General features: G+C 48.6%; 1 protein-coding gene across 1 annotated transcript; it reads left to right on the plus strand.

Annotated features, from left to right (window-relative positions):
* The first annotated feature begins 251 nt into the window (after positions 1-251).
* Positions 252-17,633, plus strand: Eif2d (eukaryotic translation initiation factor 2D). The gene is made up of 15 exons (XM_041648424.1): positions 252-502; positions 1,259-1,449; positions 2,550-2,633; positions 3,159-3,249; positions 4,421-4,528; positions 5,574-5,794; positions 6,432-6,549; positions 8,282-8,327; positions 8,934-9,037; positions 9,158-9,307; positions 9,620-9,709; positions 10,929-11,024; positions 12,285-12,405; positions 15,023-15,197; positions 17,459-17,633. Exons 1-15 carry the CDS (start codon positions 447-449, stop codon positions 17,524-17,526), a joined length of 1,719 nt encoding a protein of 572 aa, XP_041504358.1. The 5' UTR covers positions 252-446; the 3' UTR covers positions 17,527-17,633.
* Positions 17,634-17,942: the final 309 nt, after the last annotated feature.

Raw genomic sequence — 17,942 nt, forward strand, 5'->3', positions numbered from 1 at the left:
AAGCATTCAATAAAACGTGCACGTTTAATAAAACACGAATTTAATTAACTTGGCGGACTTTAGGCATGTGGAACAGATTGCAAGCTGGAGTTTCTTCTCAGCGCCGAACCTAAAGAGAATTGGGCAGAAGGCTAGAATCAGGGCGAGTTTAGCTCTGCTGAGGGTCCCTGCAACAGCCCAGCAGGCACTCAGCCCGGAGGCGGAAGTTTAGGAGTCCGCCCCGCCCCACCCAGCGTGCGTCAGTTCCGGGATTGGTCCAGGCCAGTCAGTGTCGCAGCTAGGGCTACAAAGTATGCGACCACGTTCCTAGCCGGCTGCATTTTGGCGCCGGGCCCTCAGCATGGCTGCCTCCAGGGTCGAGGGCTGGGGAGCTGCCACACCCTCGTTTTGCTGACCGTCCCTGGAGTCTGTGATCTTCTTGTCTTTCCTGGGCCACACTAGCAGACATGTTCGCTAAGGCCTTTCGGGTCAAGTCCAACACGGCCATCAAGGGGTCGGACAGGTGAGGGAGAAAATACTTTTGCTTCACCTAAAGAGGCTCCTACACATCTAGGGGTGCCCATGGAGAGGAGACCCCAGGGAGCCAAGCAGGGACGTCAGAAACGTTTTGAGGGATGAGGTGTGGGTATCTTTTCTCTCCCAGATGGTCTTTTGGACAAGAAATAAAGTTTAGTCGGTGTGCACTGGGCTCAGACTAGGTTTTGTAGAAGATGTAAAATGAGGGAAATATAGGCGCCCTGTCCTCCAGGGAGTTTAGAGCCTGCCTATGGGGAAACCCCGATGGGGTATCGATAACTAAAAGTATTGCGGCGGGGGGGGGGGGGGTGCTTCAACGATTACTCCTGGCCAGAGAGAGCTGGAGTGAGGGGGCAGAGCATATGTAAGCCGTGGTAAGAGATTCCTCCTCAGGAATTTTGGAAGCAGCTTTCTTTCGGTGTCCTTCTTGGTGCCCTAGTGGCCTTTTAATTCTAAGTCGACAGACATGTCAACTAGTCTGAGAATGGAGTGGGGAAGGCATATGAGGTTAGAATGGCTGGGTTTCTGGGTGAGACTCATTTTGATGAGCACCAGTGTGGAATGAGAAGCCTAGAAAGTTGTGGAAATAGACAAGATGATGAATAGGAAAGAGAATAGGGATCCTTAAGCGAGGCGGTCATCAGCCTTCTTTATAGACGATTTTTATAGTCATTCTGGATTTCAGGATTTATTAATGCCCGTCAGGAAGATGGTATTAATGGTGCCGGTGTGCTTTCTGCAGGAGAAAACTTCGGGCCGATGTGACAGCTGCTTTCCCCACCCTCGGAACAGATCGGGCCTCTGAGTTGATTCCTGGGAAGGAAGAGCTAAATGTGGTGAAGTTGTATGCCCACAAGGGAGATACAGTGACTGTGTACACGAGTGGTGCTAACCCCATCCTGTTTGAACTGGAGAAAAATTTGTATCCAACAGGTATGGCAACAAGATGGAAACGCCCAGACTACAGTCCTGGGTAACGTTTGCTACTCTCTGTTGATTTGATTTGATATATGTATTATTTTGTTTTCCACATTACCCTGCCTTTTCAGATAAAGTCAACACAGAATTTCTCCTAAAGATCTTTTCAGATCTAGTGTTCCTAGGACTGAGCTTTTCAAGACCAGAAGTTGACATAATAAAATTGAGATTAAAAAAATAAATAAATAAAACTTTAGAAAGAAAGACAATCGTAAAGATCTGTGGCAGATGAGTGTGGAGTGTTGGGAGAGAGCTGAGGTGATGCTAAAGATGGAAGCTCAGGGCCTGTAAGCTGCTGGGCAAAGGCTTTGAGAAAACCTATACTGGGGAATAAATAAGCTGGGTTAATGAAGCTACCCAGCTACGTTAGTTACTTCACGTGGGCTGCTCCACAGTGGTTTCCTAGGCTCTGTGTGGTAGTCTAAGAGTCTCTGTTTTTTTAATAGTCTTTTTCATAGATCTCCTCTATTCCTTGGCGGCTGACACTGGTCACTCGGGGCTTTTCCTCCAAGGTTGTCTGGCTGCAGCAGAACAAGGCATTCTCCTTAGGCCGCTCCTAGCTCTCCTTCCAGTTTGCTGCTGTACCTGAAGACAAATACTTTTTTTCCCCCTCCAGGAGTTTTATGCTAATCACTGTGAAAAAGGAACTCAAAATATAATCATGAGAAAGTTTCAAAATTTTTTTACAGAATGACTTTGGGGTCAGTTGCTTCTGAAGTCATGCGTGGGAAGTCTCTTTGGTTTCTGCCCCGAGTTTTAGTTCCCTATGGCCATTTTCTGCTGGCAGTCCCTAAGCAGCAACAGGTGCCTCCATGTCTCAGTGGTAACTAGTTTCCAGGTGTCAGTGGGTCTCTACTTTCATCCTGAGGGCAGTCTCCCTGGCAAACCCCTTTAACCTCTATCACCTTGACCTGGGGTGTTTTTGTTTCTCTTTCTGAATTCTGATTAAAGGGAGCATGGTATTAGATGTGTCTGGATCTGTGCGTGTGGTGCTGGGTGTGTCTGGATCTGCAGTGGGCAGTGTTTAAGTGTTTCCTGGGTCTCTTTTGGTACAGTGTACACACTGTGGTCCTATCCTGATCTCCTACCAACGTTTACAACATGGCCTCTGGTACTCGAAAAACTGGCCGGGGGAGCAGGTAAGAGAATTTTTCTATGTTCCAGCAATTGCTTGAAATCTCTGCAGTAACTATCAGCCACTTTGATAAGGCTACTCATTTCTTGTGTTCATATGTTGAAAACTTTCCCACCCCCTTTGTGTGTGTGTATGTGTATGTCTGTCTGTCTCTATCTATCCTTCCTCCCTCTCTATTCTCTTTCTCTCTCTCTCTTTCTGTATATACCTATCTCCATCTCTATCTCTCTATTTCTATTCTCCCTTTCTCTCTTCCTCTGTGTGTGTCTGTGTTTGTGTGTGTGTTATTCCTTCCACTTAACTGATTCCATGAGTTCTCTGGGCAGCTCTGGTTCTGTTTTAAGCCTTTTAGAAGTAAAATGAAAGCAGTTTGTGAGCTGCTGCACGCTGAACTTTAAATCAGTAGGGAGCTTTAGCAGATAAGCTCTGGTGCTTCTGCTGCGAGTCCTTTGTCAAGTGGTCGGGTGTGTGATAAAGTAAAGCACGAAAAAGTTGGACTTGTAAGCTGTTATGTTTTTATTTGCTACAGATTTGATGCTGCCAGGAGTAGTGGTGCCCCCTACTGGTCTGCCTCCCGTACAGCAAGGTGACCTCTGTGCCATTGCCTTGGTGGGGAACAGGTACTACGTCAGACGGTTGTGCCTTTTGTATGTGTGGGGGGCATGTGGTGCAGAGGAACAGAGGTACGAGGGAGGTGGAGGAAGATGACAGCTTCCAAAACACATGGACCGAGGTCTGAAAGAAAAAATAGGTCCTTCCGGAAGAAGTAGATAGTGGGCCCTTTGTTAGATGTCAGTGAGCCTGTGGAGAGTGTGAATCTGGGCATAAGACATTTGCTGTGCTGAACGTTTAAAAGTTATTCATGCCGGACGGTGGTGGTGCACGCCTTTAATCCCAGCACTCGGGAGGCAGAGGCAGGCGGATCTCTGTGAATTCGAAGCCAGCCTGGTCTACAAGAGTTAGTGCCAGGACAGGCTCCAAAGCTACAGAGAAACCCTGTCTCAAAAAACTAAAAAAAAAAAAAAAAAAAAAAAGTTATTCATAACTTTAGAATTATAGAAGAATGTAAGCGATGATATAGACTTCTGATTGATACACACCATGATTCCCAACATTGTCAACGGCCACATCTCATGTAACATTGTAGTTACCACAGCTAAGGAGTGTTGTCCCACACTGTTGGGACAGTGCTGTGAACACACTCGAGCTTTTCTTTATCTGTATCCCTGCAGATTGTGTGTGTGTGTGTGTGTCTACCTTTTTCCTTCAAGGATCCAGGCTAGACTATCCCACTACACTTAGCTGTCCCTTCTTCCAGCCTCTTCTGCATGCAGCGTTCTCTCCTGCATGTGGTGTTCTCTCCTGCATGTGGTGTTCTCTCCTGCATGTGGTGTTCTCTCCTGCATGTGGTGTTCTCTCCTGCATGTGGCGTTCTCTCCTGCATGTGGCGTTCTCTCCTGCATGTGGCATTCTCTTGCCTTTTGTCTTTCATCATCTCTACATTCCCATCAACTGCGTAGTTATCTATATCTTTAATAACTTGATGGAAGCATAGTTTACACAAGGGTCTGCCTATCTTCAGTCCACAGTCAGATGGCTTTTAGTATGTTTGCAGAGCCATTGAGCCATTATCGTGTTGCTGTGTTTGATTCCAGGGCCTCATGCCTGCCAGGCAAGAACTTTTCTGTTTCTCCAGCTCCTACTGCTTCTTTTACAAAGGAACCAGGAGTCAGTGTATGAACAGATCGGTGAGGAGACTCTGCCTAACCCTCGTCTCTGGATTCCTTCTAGAGCTCCCGTAGCAATCGGAGTGGCTGCCATGTCCACAGCTCAGATGCTGGCGTCAGGCCTGAAGGGGAAGGGCTTCTCTGTGCTCCACACTTATCAGGACCACTTGTGGTGGGTGCATTGTTTCTTCTGTTATGGGGAATGGGGGTGCGTGGCTGGGGAGAACACGATGAGCCTGAGATTCAGAAGTGCAAGTATTGGTGTATGCACATCCTCGTGCAGCCTGTGGACCCCAGACTTCCACCCACTGGCCAAACGTGGGGAAATACATTTTCTTCTCCAGACAAGAAATTAGGGGCAGCTTTGGTTATTTTCTAGGCCAGGAATCGTCCCAGACAGTTGCCCTAGACTTGGGAATTGTTTGCCCGCCCTTTATTGTGGTGATGTACATATAGTACTGGTTAGTCTGACTTTGTCCATCATGTGCATTTTAGACACCAGCTGGTCCTGAGACAGTGCTTCTGATTCCAGATCAGCTGTCTGACAGCGGGTGATAACTAACTTTATGCCACTCGAGTATCCCGTTTCAGCTCCCTCACCATGGACACACTCTCTAGCTGGAACACCCATCCTAGACCCCCCTGCCTGCGCCTGGTCTGGTTAATGTCACTTTCCCCAAGCAGGAAACCGTGCTTTTCTCAAAAGCCACATAACTAGGTTTTCTATGGGGAATGTGCTAGGGGTAGGGAAGCTTGAGATGGGGTCTCACTGCGTAGTTCAGGCTGACCTAGAACTTGGGATGCCCTGGTCTGAGCTTCTGAGTGCTAGGATTGTAGGCATATGCCGCTAAGGCTGGTTCTGTAGCCAAATGTCATGACCTATTGGTGTAGACTCAGACTCATTCTTTGGATTTTCTTTTATCTTTTGTGCTTTTCCTTTGGTCTCTGTCTCGGGCTGTCTGTTAATAATATAAGCAGTCATTTTCTTGAGATAAGTAGGGAATGAGTATCAGTCTCCATTTTACAGATGACAAAGCTGAGGCACTGGACTTTTCTGGGCCCAGAATAATTGACTTAGAGATGAGTGTGCATCACTAAGATGTCCCGGCTACCACTGCCTACGGGCTCTACTGGCTTTGAACGCCTGACTGACTCTCCCCTGACCAGGGTGAGTATCGTGGCGACTGCTTGGTGTTTCTGACATCAGATTTTTCCAGGAAATCTGGAGACAAGTCCACTCCACCTGCCATTGCCCCATTGGCAGTGAATCCCACAGATAGCAGTGAAGAGAAAGTGGACCTTGGTCTGCAAGGAAACCTGAGCAGCCTGACCCTGGAGGGAGAGGAGGAGACCAGGAAACTTCATCACTCAGAAGCCTCTGAAGACAACAGCTCTGGGGCCCTGAGCCAGGATTCCTCGGATGGCAAGCCCCTTCAAGGTGTGAAAGCCCATACCTGTCCTTCAGATTAGAGTGCACTGGTGCTCTGGAGAGGAGCACAGAACCCTTACTTGGGGTCGTGTAATAGTTCTGTATTCCTTCTTCCATAAACCATGCCCCTGGGTGCCTATCTGTCTGTCACATAGTTTCCAGCTATGAACTCCTAGGGCTTCTGGTTCTGACTTCTCTGGTTCTTGACTTGGTGGCTCTGTGGGTTTGGTCCTTCCTTTGGGGCTAACCCTTACAGTATCAGTGCTCAAGAGTTTGTAAGGAGCCAGTGAGGTGGCTCAACAGGCAACAGGGGGCCAGTGAGCTGGCTCTGCAGGAGACCAAGCACTTACTGTACAAACCTGGTCACCTGAGTTCAATCCCTGGAACAACCCATGGTCAAAGAATTGACTCGTGAAACCTATCCTCAGATTCCACACTTGCTGTAGTATGTGAGTACGCGTGCGCGCACACACACACGTACACATGTGCACACACACATCCACTTTTTAAAAAGTCTGCAGCCCCGAAGCGTTGGTGCCTAGGAATGGACTCCACCTGAGCCAGGTGATGAGGGTGGGATGGAGGGCTTGCAGCGCCCAGGCAAGGTGCTCGCCTCAGGGAGGGTATGGTTTTCTTTTCCTTGCAGAGCAAATGGATGAGCTGTTACAGCAGTGCTTCCTGCATGCCTTGAAGAGTCGAGTCAAAAAAGCCGACCTCCCTTTGCTCACCAGCACGCTCCTGGGCAGTCACATGTTCTCCTGCTGGTACAGAAGGCGCTGCTATGGGTGGGGGCTGCAGACAAGGCCTCACTGTTCTTGTCGGTAAAGCCACACAGGGGTGGGGCTGCTTGAGTGACATGCTGTGCGAAGGGCCGAGCAGAAAGTTGTCTGGAAGGTAAATTAGGTTCTTGGCTTCAAAACCTTCAGTTTTATCCAGGGAAAGAATAGTAAGGTTAAAGTTAAAAGTCCCAGCATTCTTTGACTGCTATTTCTGCCAAGGTGTTTCTGGGCCGTCTCTCATAAGTCAGGTACCGTGGCATACACAGCAAAGGTCCCTGAACAGCCTTTGTCAAGAAGTTTTCTGTACTGTTCCACCCTTCCCGCTTAGGAAAAGTTGTGCCTGGAAGAGAATAGGGATGAAGCCCCTTTGAGAATGTAGCCACTGGGAAAGGGAGTATTGACTTTGAAGCCCGAGCCCTCAAGGTTCAGCTGCCACCTCCTTAGCATATTTAACCAAAGCAAATTGCAGGCAGTCACAGGGTTTTTCTTAGCCCAAATTTCTGAGACTTCTAGGATTACTGTAGAGGTGCGCAGCCTGGCATATAGCAGACACCTGTTAATACTGTGAGAGCAGGGTCTTTTCTGCAGCCCCCATAACCTGGTACTATGCCTCACACCTGTAATTCCAGCCCTTAAGAGGCTGAGGTAAGAGGATAGCCGTGAATCCAAGGCTAGCATAGGCTGTGGAGTGAGTTCCAGACCAGCCTGTGTTACAGTGAGACTCTGCGGGGCTGGGGTGGGGGTGGGGGGGCAGAAAAGAACAAACCCATCCCTATACACATATGCACACACACAGCCTGCTCTCTCTCTCAGTGGGTGGTGTGTTGTTCCTGAGACTCTTGCACTGTTTTGAAAGTAGTAATTAATCCAATCTCTTCTGTCTACACATGGCCTTAAGGCACCAGGGCAGCTGTGGCAGTGGGATCCTTGGTAATTTGTCTTGCCCATGCTGAGTTGCAGGTGACTGGGAAACTGTCCCAGGATTTTTTCTTGGGCAGGCATTAGATTGGAGTGGGCTCTAGGACAGTACCCTTGAGAGTCACCCTGCTATTGAACATCTGGTTTCAAGAGAGGATGTAAGTTCCTGAGGAGAGGGAGGAGTCACGGTTTCCATTAGGAACCTCTATTCCCCCCTACCCTGAAGCTGCACAGGCATCATCAGACTGTAAAGAGCCGGATAGTAAGTCATTTAGGTTTTCCGGGTCATGTGGTCTCTGTTTCAGGTCCACGGCCATTGTGTGCTAATGTGACCAAAGACAACAGATAGTGCTGGGTGTGGCTGGCTTAGGCTCCAGAGTGCAGTTTGCTGAGCTCCGCTATGGACCTGGCTTCCTTGGTGTGAGCTTGCTGCTGAGGCCATAGGAGACTCTCTGGTTTGAGAGAACTCTAAAGCTGTTTCTGATTACAATAGTCACTAATCACACGTGGCCCATTAAGTTTAACTTGAAGTTTCAAATTCAGGTCCCTGATCTCCCAGTCTCTGGATGACTAGTGGTTGCCGTGTTAGACTCCACAGACAGACATCCCATCGCCACAAAGTACTATTGGATAGTCCTGACTTGGAGTAGGCTATACTCCATGTCTGTCTCTGATACCACAACTGGGCAGAGAACTCCAGAATGGTAGCCGCTCTTCAACAGCTGAGGAAAAGGTCACTTGTGTCAGGCAGGTACCAAAGTTTACTGTTTGGTTTAACTTGCCTTTTTTTCTGTCCTAGCCCTGAAGGACAGCAATTGGATATAAAGAAGTCAAGCTATAAAAAGGTAAGAGCATGTCTGTACAGTCATGCAGGAATACATGTGAGAGAAGATGGAGATGGGAAGCCCTGTAGACAGTGCTCAGTCTAGAACTCAGAGGGAGTAATGAGCCTGTCCTTGGGCCAAGGCACCAGCTCCTCTCTCCCCTTTGGCCTTTTCTATCTGATTAGAGTCTAACAGACTTCACCAGTTTGTTTAGCAGATTCTTTTTTCAAATTTTATTTTTAATTATGTGTGTGTGTGTGTGTGTGTGTGTGTGTGCGCGCGCGCTGGTGCCAGAGGAGGCCAGATGCCTCTGGGGCTGGAGTTACATGCAGTTGTGAACCATTGAACGTGGGTACTGGGAATCATACTTGGGCCCTACGCAAGAGCAGTATGAGTTCTTAACCACTGAGCTGTCTCTCCAGACCCTAGTGTGAGCTCTTGACTGCTGAGTCATCTCTCTAGCCCTGTAGTAGCTTCTTGCTCCCCAACTTGTAGGAGTGTGTGTGGTCTTTTGGTTCTTAGTCTAATGGCAGCAAAAACTGGGCCCAGTGTCCCAGGCCCTCCCTCGCACCAGGCCCGGGTGTTCCATATGTGGAGTCAGTGAAGTCCCTGTACTTCCCTCCCCAGCTCTCTAAGTTCCTGCAGCACATGCAGCAGGAGCAGATTGTCCAGGTCAAGGAGCTGAGCAAAGGGGTGGAGAGCATTGTGACTGTGGACTGGAGGCACCCGAGGTAGGTGCGGGGCCTGTCACTGTGTGCAGCTCAGTTGGTCTGGGGACACTGGACCACAGATTGGGGGCTGCCAAAGCACTGGTATAACATGGCTTTTTCTTTTCTTCTGCTGGGTTTTAGGATCACATCTTTTGTCATCCCCGAGCCTTCCCTGACTTCCCAGACTGTCCAGGAGGGTAGCAGGGAACAGCCCTATCACCCTCCAGATATAAAATCCCTCTACTGTGTCCCAGCCAGCATGACCCAGCTCTTCCAGGAGTCTGGCCACAAGTGAGTTTTGGAGAGCAGCCCTTTTCTGCCTACATGGTGTCTGCCTGCACTTTCCCTCATCCTGAGCAGTGTTTTCCTGTGACTGGCAAACCTACGCCGCCTGTCTTCCTTTTTCTAACGCAGTGTCACACCTTTGGGTTAGGAAAGTGAGAGAGTAGCCTCTTTATCTGCAGTTGCACATCACGCAGCCCTGCTTGCTCCCTCAGGAAAAGAGGAGAAAGGCAAGAGCCGAGGAAAGAGCCTTGTTTGAATGTTTGCAGGTGGACCCCAGATACAGTGTGGACTGAACTCTGGTTGCTTCTCTTCTCCTAGGAAGGGGAGCACCCTTGAGGGCAGTGAGGTCCGAAGGATCATCGTTGACTATGCCAAGAGGAACAACCTGGTGGATGCAGACAACAAAAAGTAAGTGGGCACCAAGAATGGAGTCTGTCTTGTCAGATCTTCCTTCCAGCAGACAGACAGGAAACGGACTGGCAGGATGGTTCAGTGAGTGAAGGACCACATACTGCCAAGCCTGGCTGCCTGAGCTCCACCCTCAGGACCCACATGGTTGAGAACCAACTCCTGCAAACTGTTTCAAATGCATGCTTAGCACTGTGCACTTGCAGACACACAGATAAATGAATGTAGTAACTTTAAAAGCAAAGGACGGGAAGGATTCTGGAATGGAGAATAGACAATCACAGCAGTGTTTGCAGAACATGGGCTGTGGACAGGCTGTCGCCTAGGGGCTCGGGTCAATACATGCTCTCCGCATGGACCACTAGCTGAGTACACGCATCCCACACATGTGCGCACTGATGTCAAGAAAAATGGAACCTTGAAACAATATTTAATCACAGTCATTGTACCCTTTGGTGTGATCTTTGGCATGCTAACAGAAGAGTTGCCCTAATGTCATCCTTTCCAGACATCCTCAGGATTAGAGAGAGAGACCCACACACTGTCTAGTACCCACTTTTAAACAGGTTTTGTTGGGCTGGAGAGATGGCTCGGAGGTTAAGATCACTGACTGCTCTTCCAAAGGTCTTGAGTTCAATTCCCAGCAACCACATGGTGGCTCACAACCACCTGTAATGAGATCTGGTGCCCTCTTCTGGCCTGCAGGTGTACATGCAGGCAGAACACTATACACATAATAAATAAAAAAAAACATAAAAAAAAATTATTTAAACAGGTTTTGTTATTTATTTTAAATTACTAACTGTGGTGTTGGGAACAGAACCCAACAGGACTTGTGGAAAGCTAGCTATGCGATCTACCAACACACTGCAGCCCTAAGTTACCGCTTAACTGTGTGGGTCTCTGGGGTGTTATATAACAGCCTAGTCCGTGTATACACTGTGACGGTAGTGTTTAGCATTTACATCCTTCCTTCCTTGCTAATGTGCTGACAGAATTTAAGCCTTGAAAGATATAGTCACAGAGCAGAACTGAGCCTAGAATCCTGGTTGCTCCTATGCACATTTCTTCCCCCATTTGCTTCTCCTCTTTGGTCTCCCAGTGACCTCTGGTCCTGCAGCTGAGTGATCCTGGGTGACATAGAGTGCGCAGGTGATCGGTGCTGTCACTTTGGAATGGTTAAGTCTTGCATTGCCTTAATTCATCTTTATCCCCGTAGTCTGGTGAAATTGGATCCTATCCTCTGTGACTGCCTCTTAGAAAAGAATGAACAGCATGTGGTCATGAAGCTTCCGTGGGACTGTCTCCTGACCAGGTATCAGGGATTGGTGGGACTGTCTCCTGACCAGGTGTCAGGGACCGGTGGGACGGCCTCCTGACCAGGTGTCAGGGACCGGTGGGATGGCCTCCTGACCAGGTGTCAGGGACCCACTGGTGGGACAATCTCCTGACCAGGTGTCAGGGACCGGTGGGACTGTCTCCTGACCAGGTGTCAGGGACCGGTGGGACGGCCTCCTGACCAGGTGTCAGGGACCGGTGGGATGGCCTCCTGACCAGGTGTCAGGGACCCACTGGTGGGACAATCTCCTGACCAGGTGTCAGGGACCGGTGGGACTGTCTCCTGACCAGGTGTCAGGGACCGGTGGGACGGCCTCCTGACCAGGTGTCAGGGACCGGTGGGACGGCCTCCTGACCAGATGTCAGGGACCCACTGGTGGGACAATCTCCTGACCAGGTGTCAGGGACCGGTGGGACGGTCTCCTGACCAGGTGTCAGGGACCGGTGGGACGGCCTCCTGACCAGGTGTCAGGGACCGGTGGGATGACCTCCTGACCAGGTGTCAGGGACCCACTGGTGGGACTGTCTCCTGACCAGGTGTCAGGGACCGGTGGGACGGTCTCCTGACCAGGTGTCAGGGACCGGTGGGACGGCCTCACCTCTGTGGTCCTCCTATGATGAGATGGAAACAGACACAAGAATCCCTGGAAGCTCGTGGGTCAGATAACCTCATGTATGCAACTGTGAGGGAAAAAAAGGGACCGTGTTCCAAAGAGGGCAGAAGTTGAGGACTGCCTTGTGAGATTGTTCTTTGACCTCCACACAATCACCATGCCATCCGGGTGCCTGCACCCATCTCTTCACACGAGCACACATAAACATATACATGTAGTCACTTCCTACACACAAAAGACCAAGTCAGTGCATTGCTGGAACACGAGAGAAATGTGAACACTTGGAGGCAGGAAGCTGGAAAGGTGTGTTTTGAGACAGGTAGTAACATTCACAAAGCAGACAGCAAATTCCCAGGAGGCCAAGCAAGTGGAGAATTTCCAGGCACTTAGGCCACCGTTGTCCGCTTCCCTGAATCAGAGGATGTCAACCTTGGCTATGCTTTGGGGAGCTTTGAGACACTGAGTTCATTGGTCTGTGGTTCCGCCCCCCCATGTGACTTCAATGCTTCTAACCTGCAGCTAGACTGCAGATAAGTGTGCCTGAAAACTTGCACTCAGTGCTTCTGGTAGCAGAGATGCCGGCTGCTGCCTTGATCTGTTTATAACTGGAACTGTCATTTTAGGTGTTTGCAAACTATGCAGCCTGCCTACCAAGTGACGTTTCCTGGACAGGAACCCATTCTGAAGAAAGGGAAACTCTGTCCGATTGACATCACCCTTGCACTAAAGTCTTATAATAAAAAGGTAATTTAAAAATTACTGGAGCGGTGGCTGTGACCCAGTGGCAGAGCATTTGCTTCACCTATGCTAAGGCCCTGGGTTCCCTCCCCACCACCACCCAAAGGAGACCCAGTGTTTGAGAGTGGTGGCTTAGTTTCCCTGCTAAGTTCTAGTTTCCTGATACGATTGGAGGCTTTTGGATTGGATGGCCCATGCTGTGTGCCAGGGCTGGCCCTGGGTGAGGGGTATCATTAAACACTACCCTCTGCCCTCTGGGATTTTGTACTAAGAAACTTGCTAGAACCTGTTTCAAAAGTGAACAATATTTTAGTTTGAGTTTTTCCTTGGCACTACTTTATAGGCCTTTGTCTCTTACACAGTCTACCTCTTGGACCTTGCTCAATTAAAATAACTTGTAAAAATTTGCTGAAGAAACTGTTTAGCTTGGTGAAGTTGTAGGGAACAAATTATAACTGCTTTCAAAATGTGTAGAATGCTGTCCTCTGCAAAAGGAGTGTCCTTGTTCCAGTTAGAAACCCTGAGAACACAGGCTTGGGCTCAACAGAGAGAACTATCAGAGTATGTGGTTTTGGTTCAGGACCCAGGCTTTGGAATTCCAATATGACCGTTTCTCTTCTCTTGACCTTGAGCACCTGCTGCCTCAGTTTCCTTCTGTGAAGAATGGAGGTAGTACCTGCCCTGTACTTCAGTGACCAAATTGGGGCTGTGCATAGGCTAAGCACTTAGCAGGAAGCAATCCCTAAGTGAAAACCAGTCATGGTAACTTGAATTAGCAGCGATTACATGCCTGGCAGTATACCAAACACTTTGTGTATATGAAGCATGAATCTTTTATTAATAATCGACTGTCCAGAGATGAAGCTAGTGTTACATGAATTGATGAGGTTTTTTTTTTCTGGAAGTCTGCAAGCAGAAATTTTTGTGATCACCTGTGGGGAGATAGAGCCAGAGTCTCAGGGAGGAAGCTGGCTTTCTAATGCGACCTCTAAAGCCTCGCTGAGTCTAAGCCTGTGTCTGCAGTCTTGCAAGGACAAGGCGGTTTTAAAGACGTTATGGAGAGCAGCCCCGCCGGCCACGTGACGGTTATCCTTTGTCATCTCTAGTCGTGAACTGGAGAAGCTGTTGGAGAGCCACAGGAGGACTTTAATTTCACATGTTTATTTTGTGTGTTGTGTTTGCTGCATGCATGTCTGTACCACTGGTGGCCTGGTGCCTGTGGAGGCCAGAAGAGGGCGCCAGATCCCCTAAGACCCCCGGTTACAGACACTTGGGAGCTGCCATGTAGGTGCTGGGAACTGAACCTGAGTCCTCTGGAAGAACAGTCAATGTTCTTAACCCTGAGCTATCTCTCGAGCCCTGGATTGTAGTATTTATAATTTTTAAAAAGGATTTATTTCTATTTTGTGTGTGTGGGTTTTCCATCTGCTTGTATGTCTGAATACCACTTGTATGCAGTTCTCATAGAAGCCAGAAGAGGCCTTTAGATTCCCTAGGGAATTGGAGTTAGAGGGTTATGAGCTGCCCTGTGGGTATAGGGATTGAACTTGAAGAGCAACAAGTGCTGTTAATCACTGAGCCATCTCTCTAGCCCTGAAAGTGATTTAAAAAAAAATTACTTTACTTTTTGTCCTGAAGTTACATTCTTCCCATGTGTTGCTCTCATGGAAAAGCGCCATGTGTTTGACTGGCTGTGTGGTTTTAAGAAACTGCTGTCAGGTACAAAATACTTTATTATCAACAACATCATCATCATTCGGGGAAGGGAGGGGAGCATGCATGCTGCAGCGCATGCATGGAGGCCGGAGGTCAACTTTGTGGCATTGGCTCTCTCCTACGTTTTGTGGGCCCCAGGCACTGAACTGAGGCTGTCAGGCCTGTGCAGCAAGCACCTTTACCCCCTGGACCATCTCACCAGCTGCTTCTGCTCTTATATTTGGAGCAGTCCTTACTTTGTACGCCTCTAATCCCAGCATTCAGGAAACAGAGGCAGGTGGATCTCTGTGTCAATGAGAGACACAGTTGAGACCCTGTCTTAAAAAAAGAAAAAGAAAACATAGTCCCTAACCTTTGGAGATTCATACTGCTATATTTATATGTGAAATGATCTGAAGAGTAGGAGGATTTGCTCTAGAGTGGTCTTAGGAGCCATAAACCCAGACAGCCTGTGAGTTGACAGCTGTTGAAACTGGTAAAGGAAATGTAGGATTCCATCACACTCTTGTGCTTTTTGGTATTTTGTTTTGAGCCTGGGCCTCATTGTGTAGCCTTAGCTGACCTAGAATTTGCTGGATGTAGACTAGGCTGGCCTCAAACTCTTAACTCTCAGAGATTCATCTGCTTCTGCCTCCTGAGTGCTGGGATTAAAGGTGTGTATCACCATGCTTAGCACCATACTATTGTACTTTCATTTATGGTTTAAATTCTCCATAGTTAAAGAACCCTTAAATTGTATGTTATAGGTAGAACAGAGTATCTGTTAACACATATATTGGATGGGATGGACAGAAAGGTACCAGGGTTACAGGGCTAGAGATCCATCACATAACAAGGTTGCGTGCGGAAAGGCCCTTTAGAGGAGAGAGCATACTGAGAACACCCACCATCAGCTTTCTGTCCCCAGGTGACTGTGGTCCGGAACTTGGAGACCTACGGCCTCGATCCATGCTCAGTGGCTGCCATTCTCCAGCAGCGATGCCAGGCCAGCACCATCGTCTCTCCTGCCCCTGGGGCCAAAGACAGTCTACAGGTGCAGATTCAGGGAAACCAGATCCACCACCTTGGCCAGCTATTGCTTGGTGAGTATCCCTTCTGAGAAGACACTTTGCCGCTGACTGCTTGAGTCTAGTCATCCTACCTGTGTCTACGGTGTTCTCCGTGGTGCAGAGCAAGACATTCCAGAGAAACTGTACTTCAGTGAAGTGTGAACTCTTCCAGAGCTAGCATTGGCTAGACAGTCTGTTGAGATGTTAGGTAGTATAGCCAGAGCCCCGCCCCTGTCGGTCATGTGACCAAGACAGGGAACAACCAGAATGCCAGCCATACTCTGCTGAGTCATTGCTAAGGTGTTCTCCTCTTTAGCTGGATTATGTGCCTCTTCAACTGACTTTATTTTCTCTCTTGTTTTAATGATTAAAAGAATTGTATGTGTACGGGTGTTTTGCCTGCATGTATGGGCACTACACAGTGTGTGTGCCTGTGCCCTCAGAAGAGGGCATCAGCTCCTCTGAAACTGGAGCTGTAGGTGAGAACTGCAGTTGTGAGCGGCCGTGTGGATTCAGGGAACTGAAAACCAGCTCCTGGAAGAGCAGCAAATGCTCTAACTGCCAAGCCATTTCTCCAGCCCCTTGATTTACCACATTTTCAGCTCACAGTGGGTGTATAAGGGGACACAAACCCACAAACCCATGGAGGAGCAACAGTGTGTATTCCCATGTATGCACACACTTCAGGATATAGCAGCAAGCAGGCGAAGCAGCCAGAGTTTGAACCAGACATTTGTCCTTAGAATCACCGCTCTCCGCAGGGGACACATGCTTAGCTTTCCTCCTGACTTCCCTTTCTAGAAATCACGAGGCAGCTGCCCAAGCTGTGCTGGCGCTCAGCCGGGCTGTCAGGCCCTCCTTGGTTATAACTGCTGCAGGACTGGTGCCTGGTTGCAGACGAGGAAACCGAGGTCCAGAGAGACTCAGTACCTGACTCAGAGTGCTGTAGCTGGGCCCTGAAGCTTGTTATGTTTAGAGCCAGAGAGAATACTTTTGATTTTCTTTGGTTCTCTAACCTCTGCTTTGTCCTTCATTTAAGCCCTCCTCACATTCTGCCAGGCTGACCTTTCTAAACTAAATACAAGCCCATTACTCCCCCATAGAAGGCCTTTTGTCTTATCCATGCCTTCAGGAATAAGCTACTGAGTTTGAGAAATAAGCCCTTCCCAGCCTGCCCTGTTTTTCCTGCAGCCTCCTTCCCAGATAGTTTCCTGCCGGTCCCACATCTACCTGCTTGTGCCTGGCTGTCTCCTTGTCTTGTGTGACCTCGCATACCCCTGGTCTGTCTGTCCTCACAGGTCCACTGGCACAGCTCAGGGGTAATACCCATTTCCCTGTGAACATGGTAAAAATTATTAGCATTAGCGTTTCTCAACTGTGTTGATGTTTCTGGTTAGTGTCTGGAGCTTGGCTAATTTTTCTTTTTTTGTAATGTCTGAACCCTTTGCAAAATAGAACTTGAGACAGACCTTGCCTTTCCTATGCCTGTCTCACACTCAAGAGACTGACACATAGCACATGCTCAGTAAGTATAGTTATGACATGGCCTGTGACAGTCCACAGCAATTACCTTCCACAATTGAGCTCCTTATGCTGAGAGGCTAAGGGAACACACACCTTCTCTCTTAGAGTACCAAGATCAGCGGCTCTCACTGTGGGTGGTGGCCACTTGGAGGAACACAGCCCTTTCACAGGGTCACCAGGACCATGGGAAAGCACAGATTTACATTGCGATTTATAACAGCAGCAAAGTTAGTTATGAAGTAGCAATGAAAATAATTTTATGGTTGGAGGTCACCACAACATGAAAAACTGTATTCTTTTGTTTTATTTTGGTTTTTCAAGACAAGGTTTCTCTGTGTAGCCCTGGCTGTCCTGGAATTTGCTCTGTAGACCAGGCTGGCCTCGAACTCAAGAGATCTGCTTGCCTCTGCCTCCTCATGTGTGGGATAAAGGTGTACATTACCACCACCTGGCATTAGGAAGTTTGAGAACCACTGGTCTAGATGGTAACTAGCAGTGTGTAAATGACCAAAATACACCCTCCAACTACTGTGTGCAGTGAACGGCCCATCCCAGGTGCTACCAGACACTGGTGAACTTGATTAGGGTGTAGAGGCAGGTCATATGCTGGAAATTATTGTAACAGATCCTTGACAGCAGGGATGAGCACACTGGGATTTAGTGGACAGGGAGGGGCAGGAGGTTACAGGGCCCAAGGGATGTGGAAAACAGGGAGGGGCAGTAGGGACTTGGGACCAGGCTTGGCTGAAGATTTTCTTTTTGGATTGTAGAAGAGTATCGGCTCCCTGGAAAATACATCCAAGGCCTAGAAAAGGCCCCCAAACCTGGCAAGAAGTGACAGAATCATTTTATGCAGTGGATCCCATGGGAACCCAGGTTCTGAGCTGGTAATTGATATGAGCATTTTTAACTTTTGCAAATAAAAACTGTAATTCTTTACTGAGAGCTTTTATTCTAATCTAAATCTGAATGCCCTATCCTTCCTTCACTTAGTGAAAATGTCCATGTGGTTTCTGTGATTTAGCTCATGCCTGTGTAAGAGGCAGGGCAGCCTGTCGAAGGGCAACAGGCAGAGCCCCTCTACCAGATAGACCCCAGCTTCCTATTAGTGCCTCTGGGACCTAGTTAACCTCCTAGGCCTGCTAGTCCCTTCATGTCTCTGTAGGGTTTGTCCCTAGAGAACAGTCTGGCTCTTCTCTGCCCTCAGTCAGAGCAACAAAAAGAAGTAACTCGCAGCAGCAGCAGCATTGAGGT

The sequence above is a fragment of the Microtus oregoni genome, unplaced genomic scaffold, assembly GCF_018167655.1.
Source record: "Microtus oregoni isolate MIOR12 unplaced genomic scaffold, Mior012 000003F_ref0000135, whole genome shotgun sequence".
Taxonomy (NCBI): Eukaryota; Metazoa; Chordata; class Mammalia; order Rodentia; family Cricetidae; genus Microtus; species Microtus oregoni.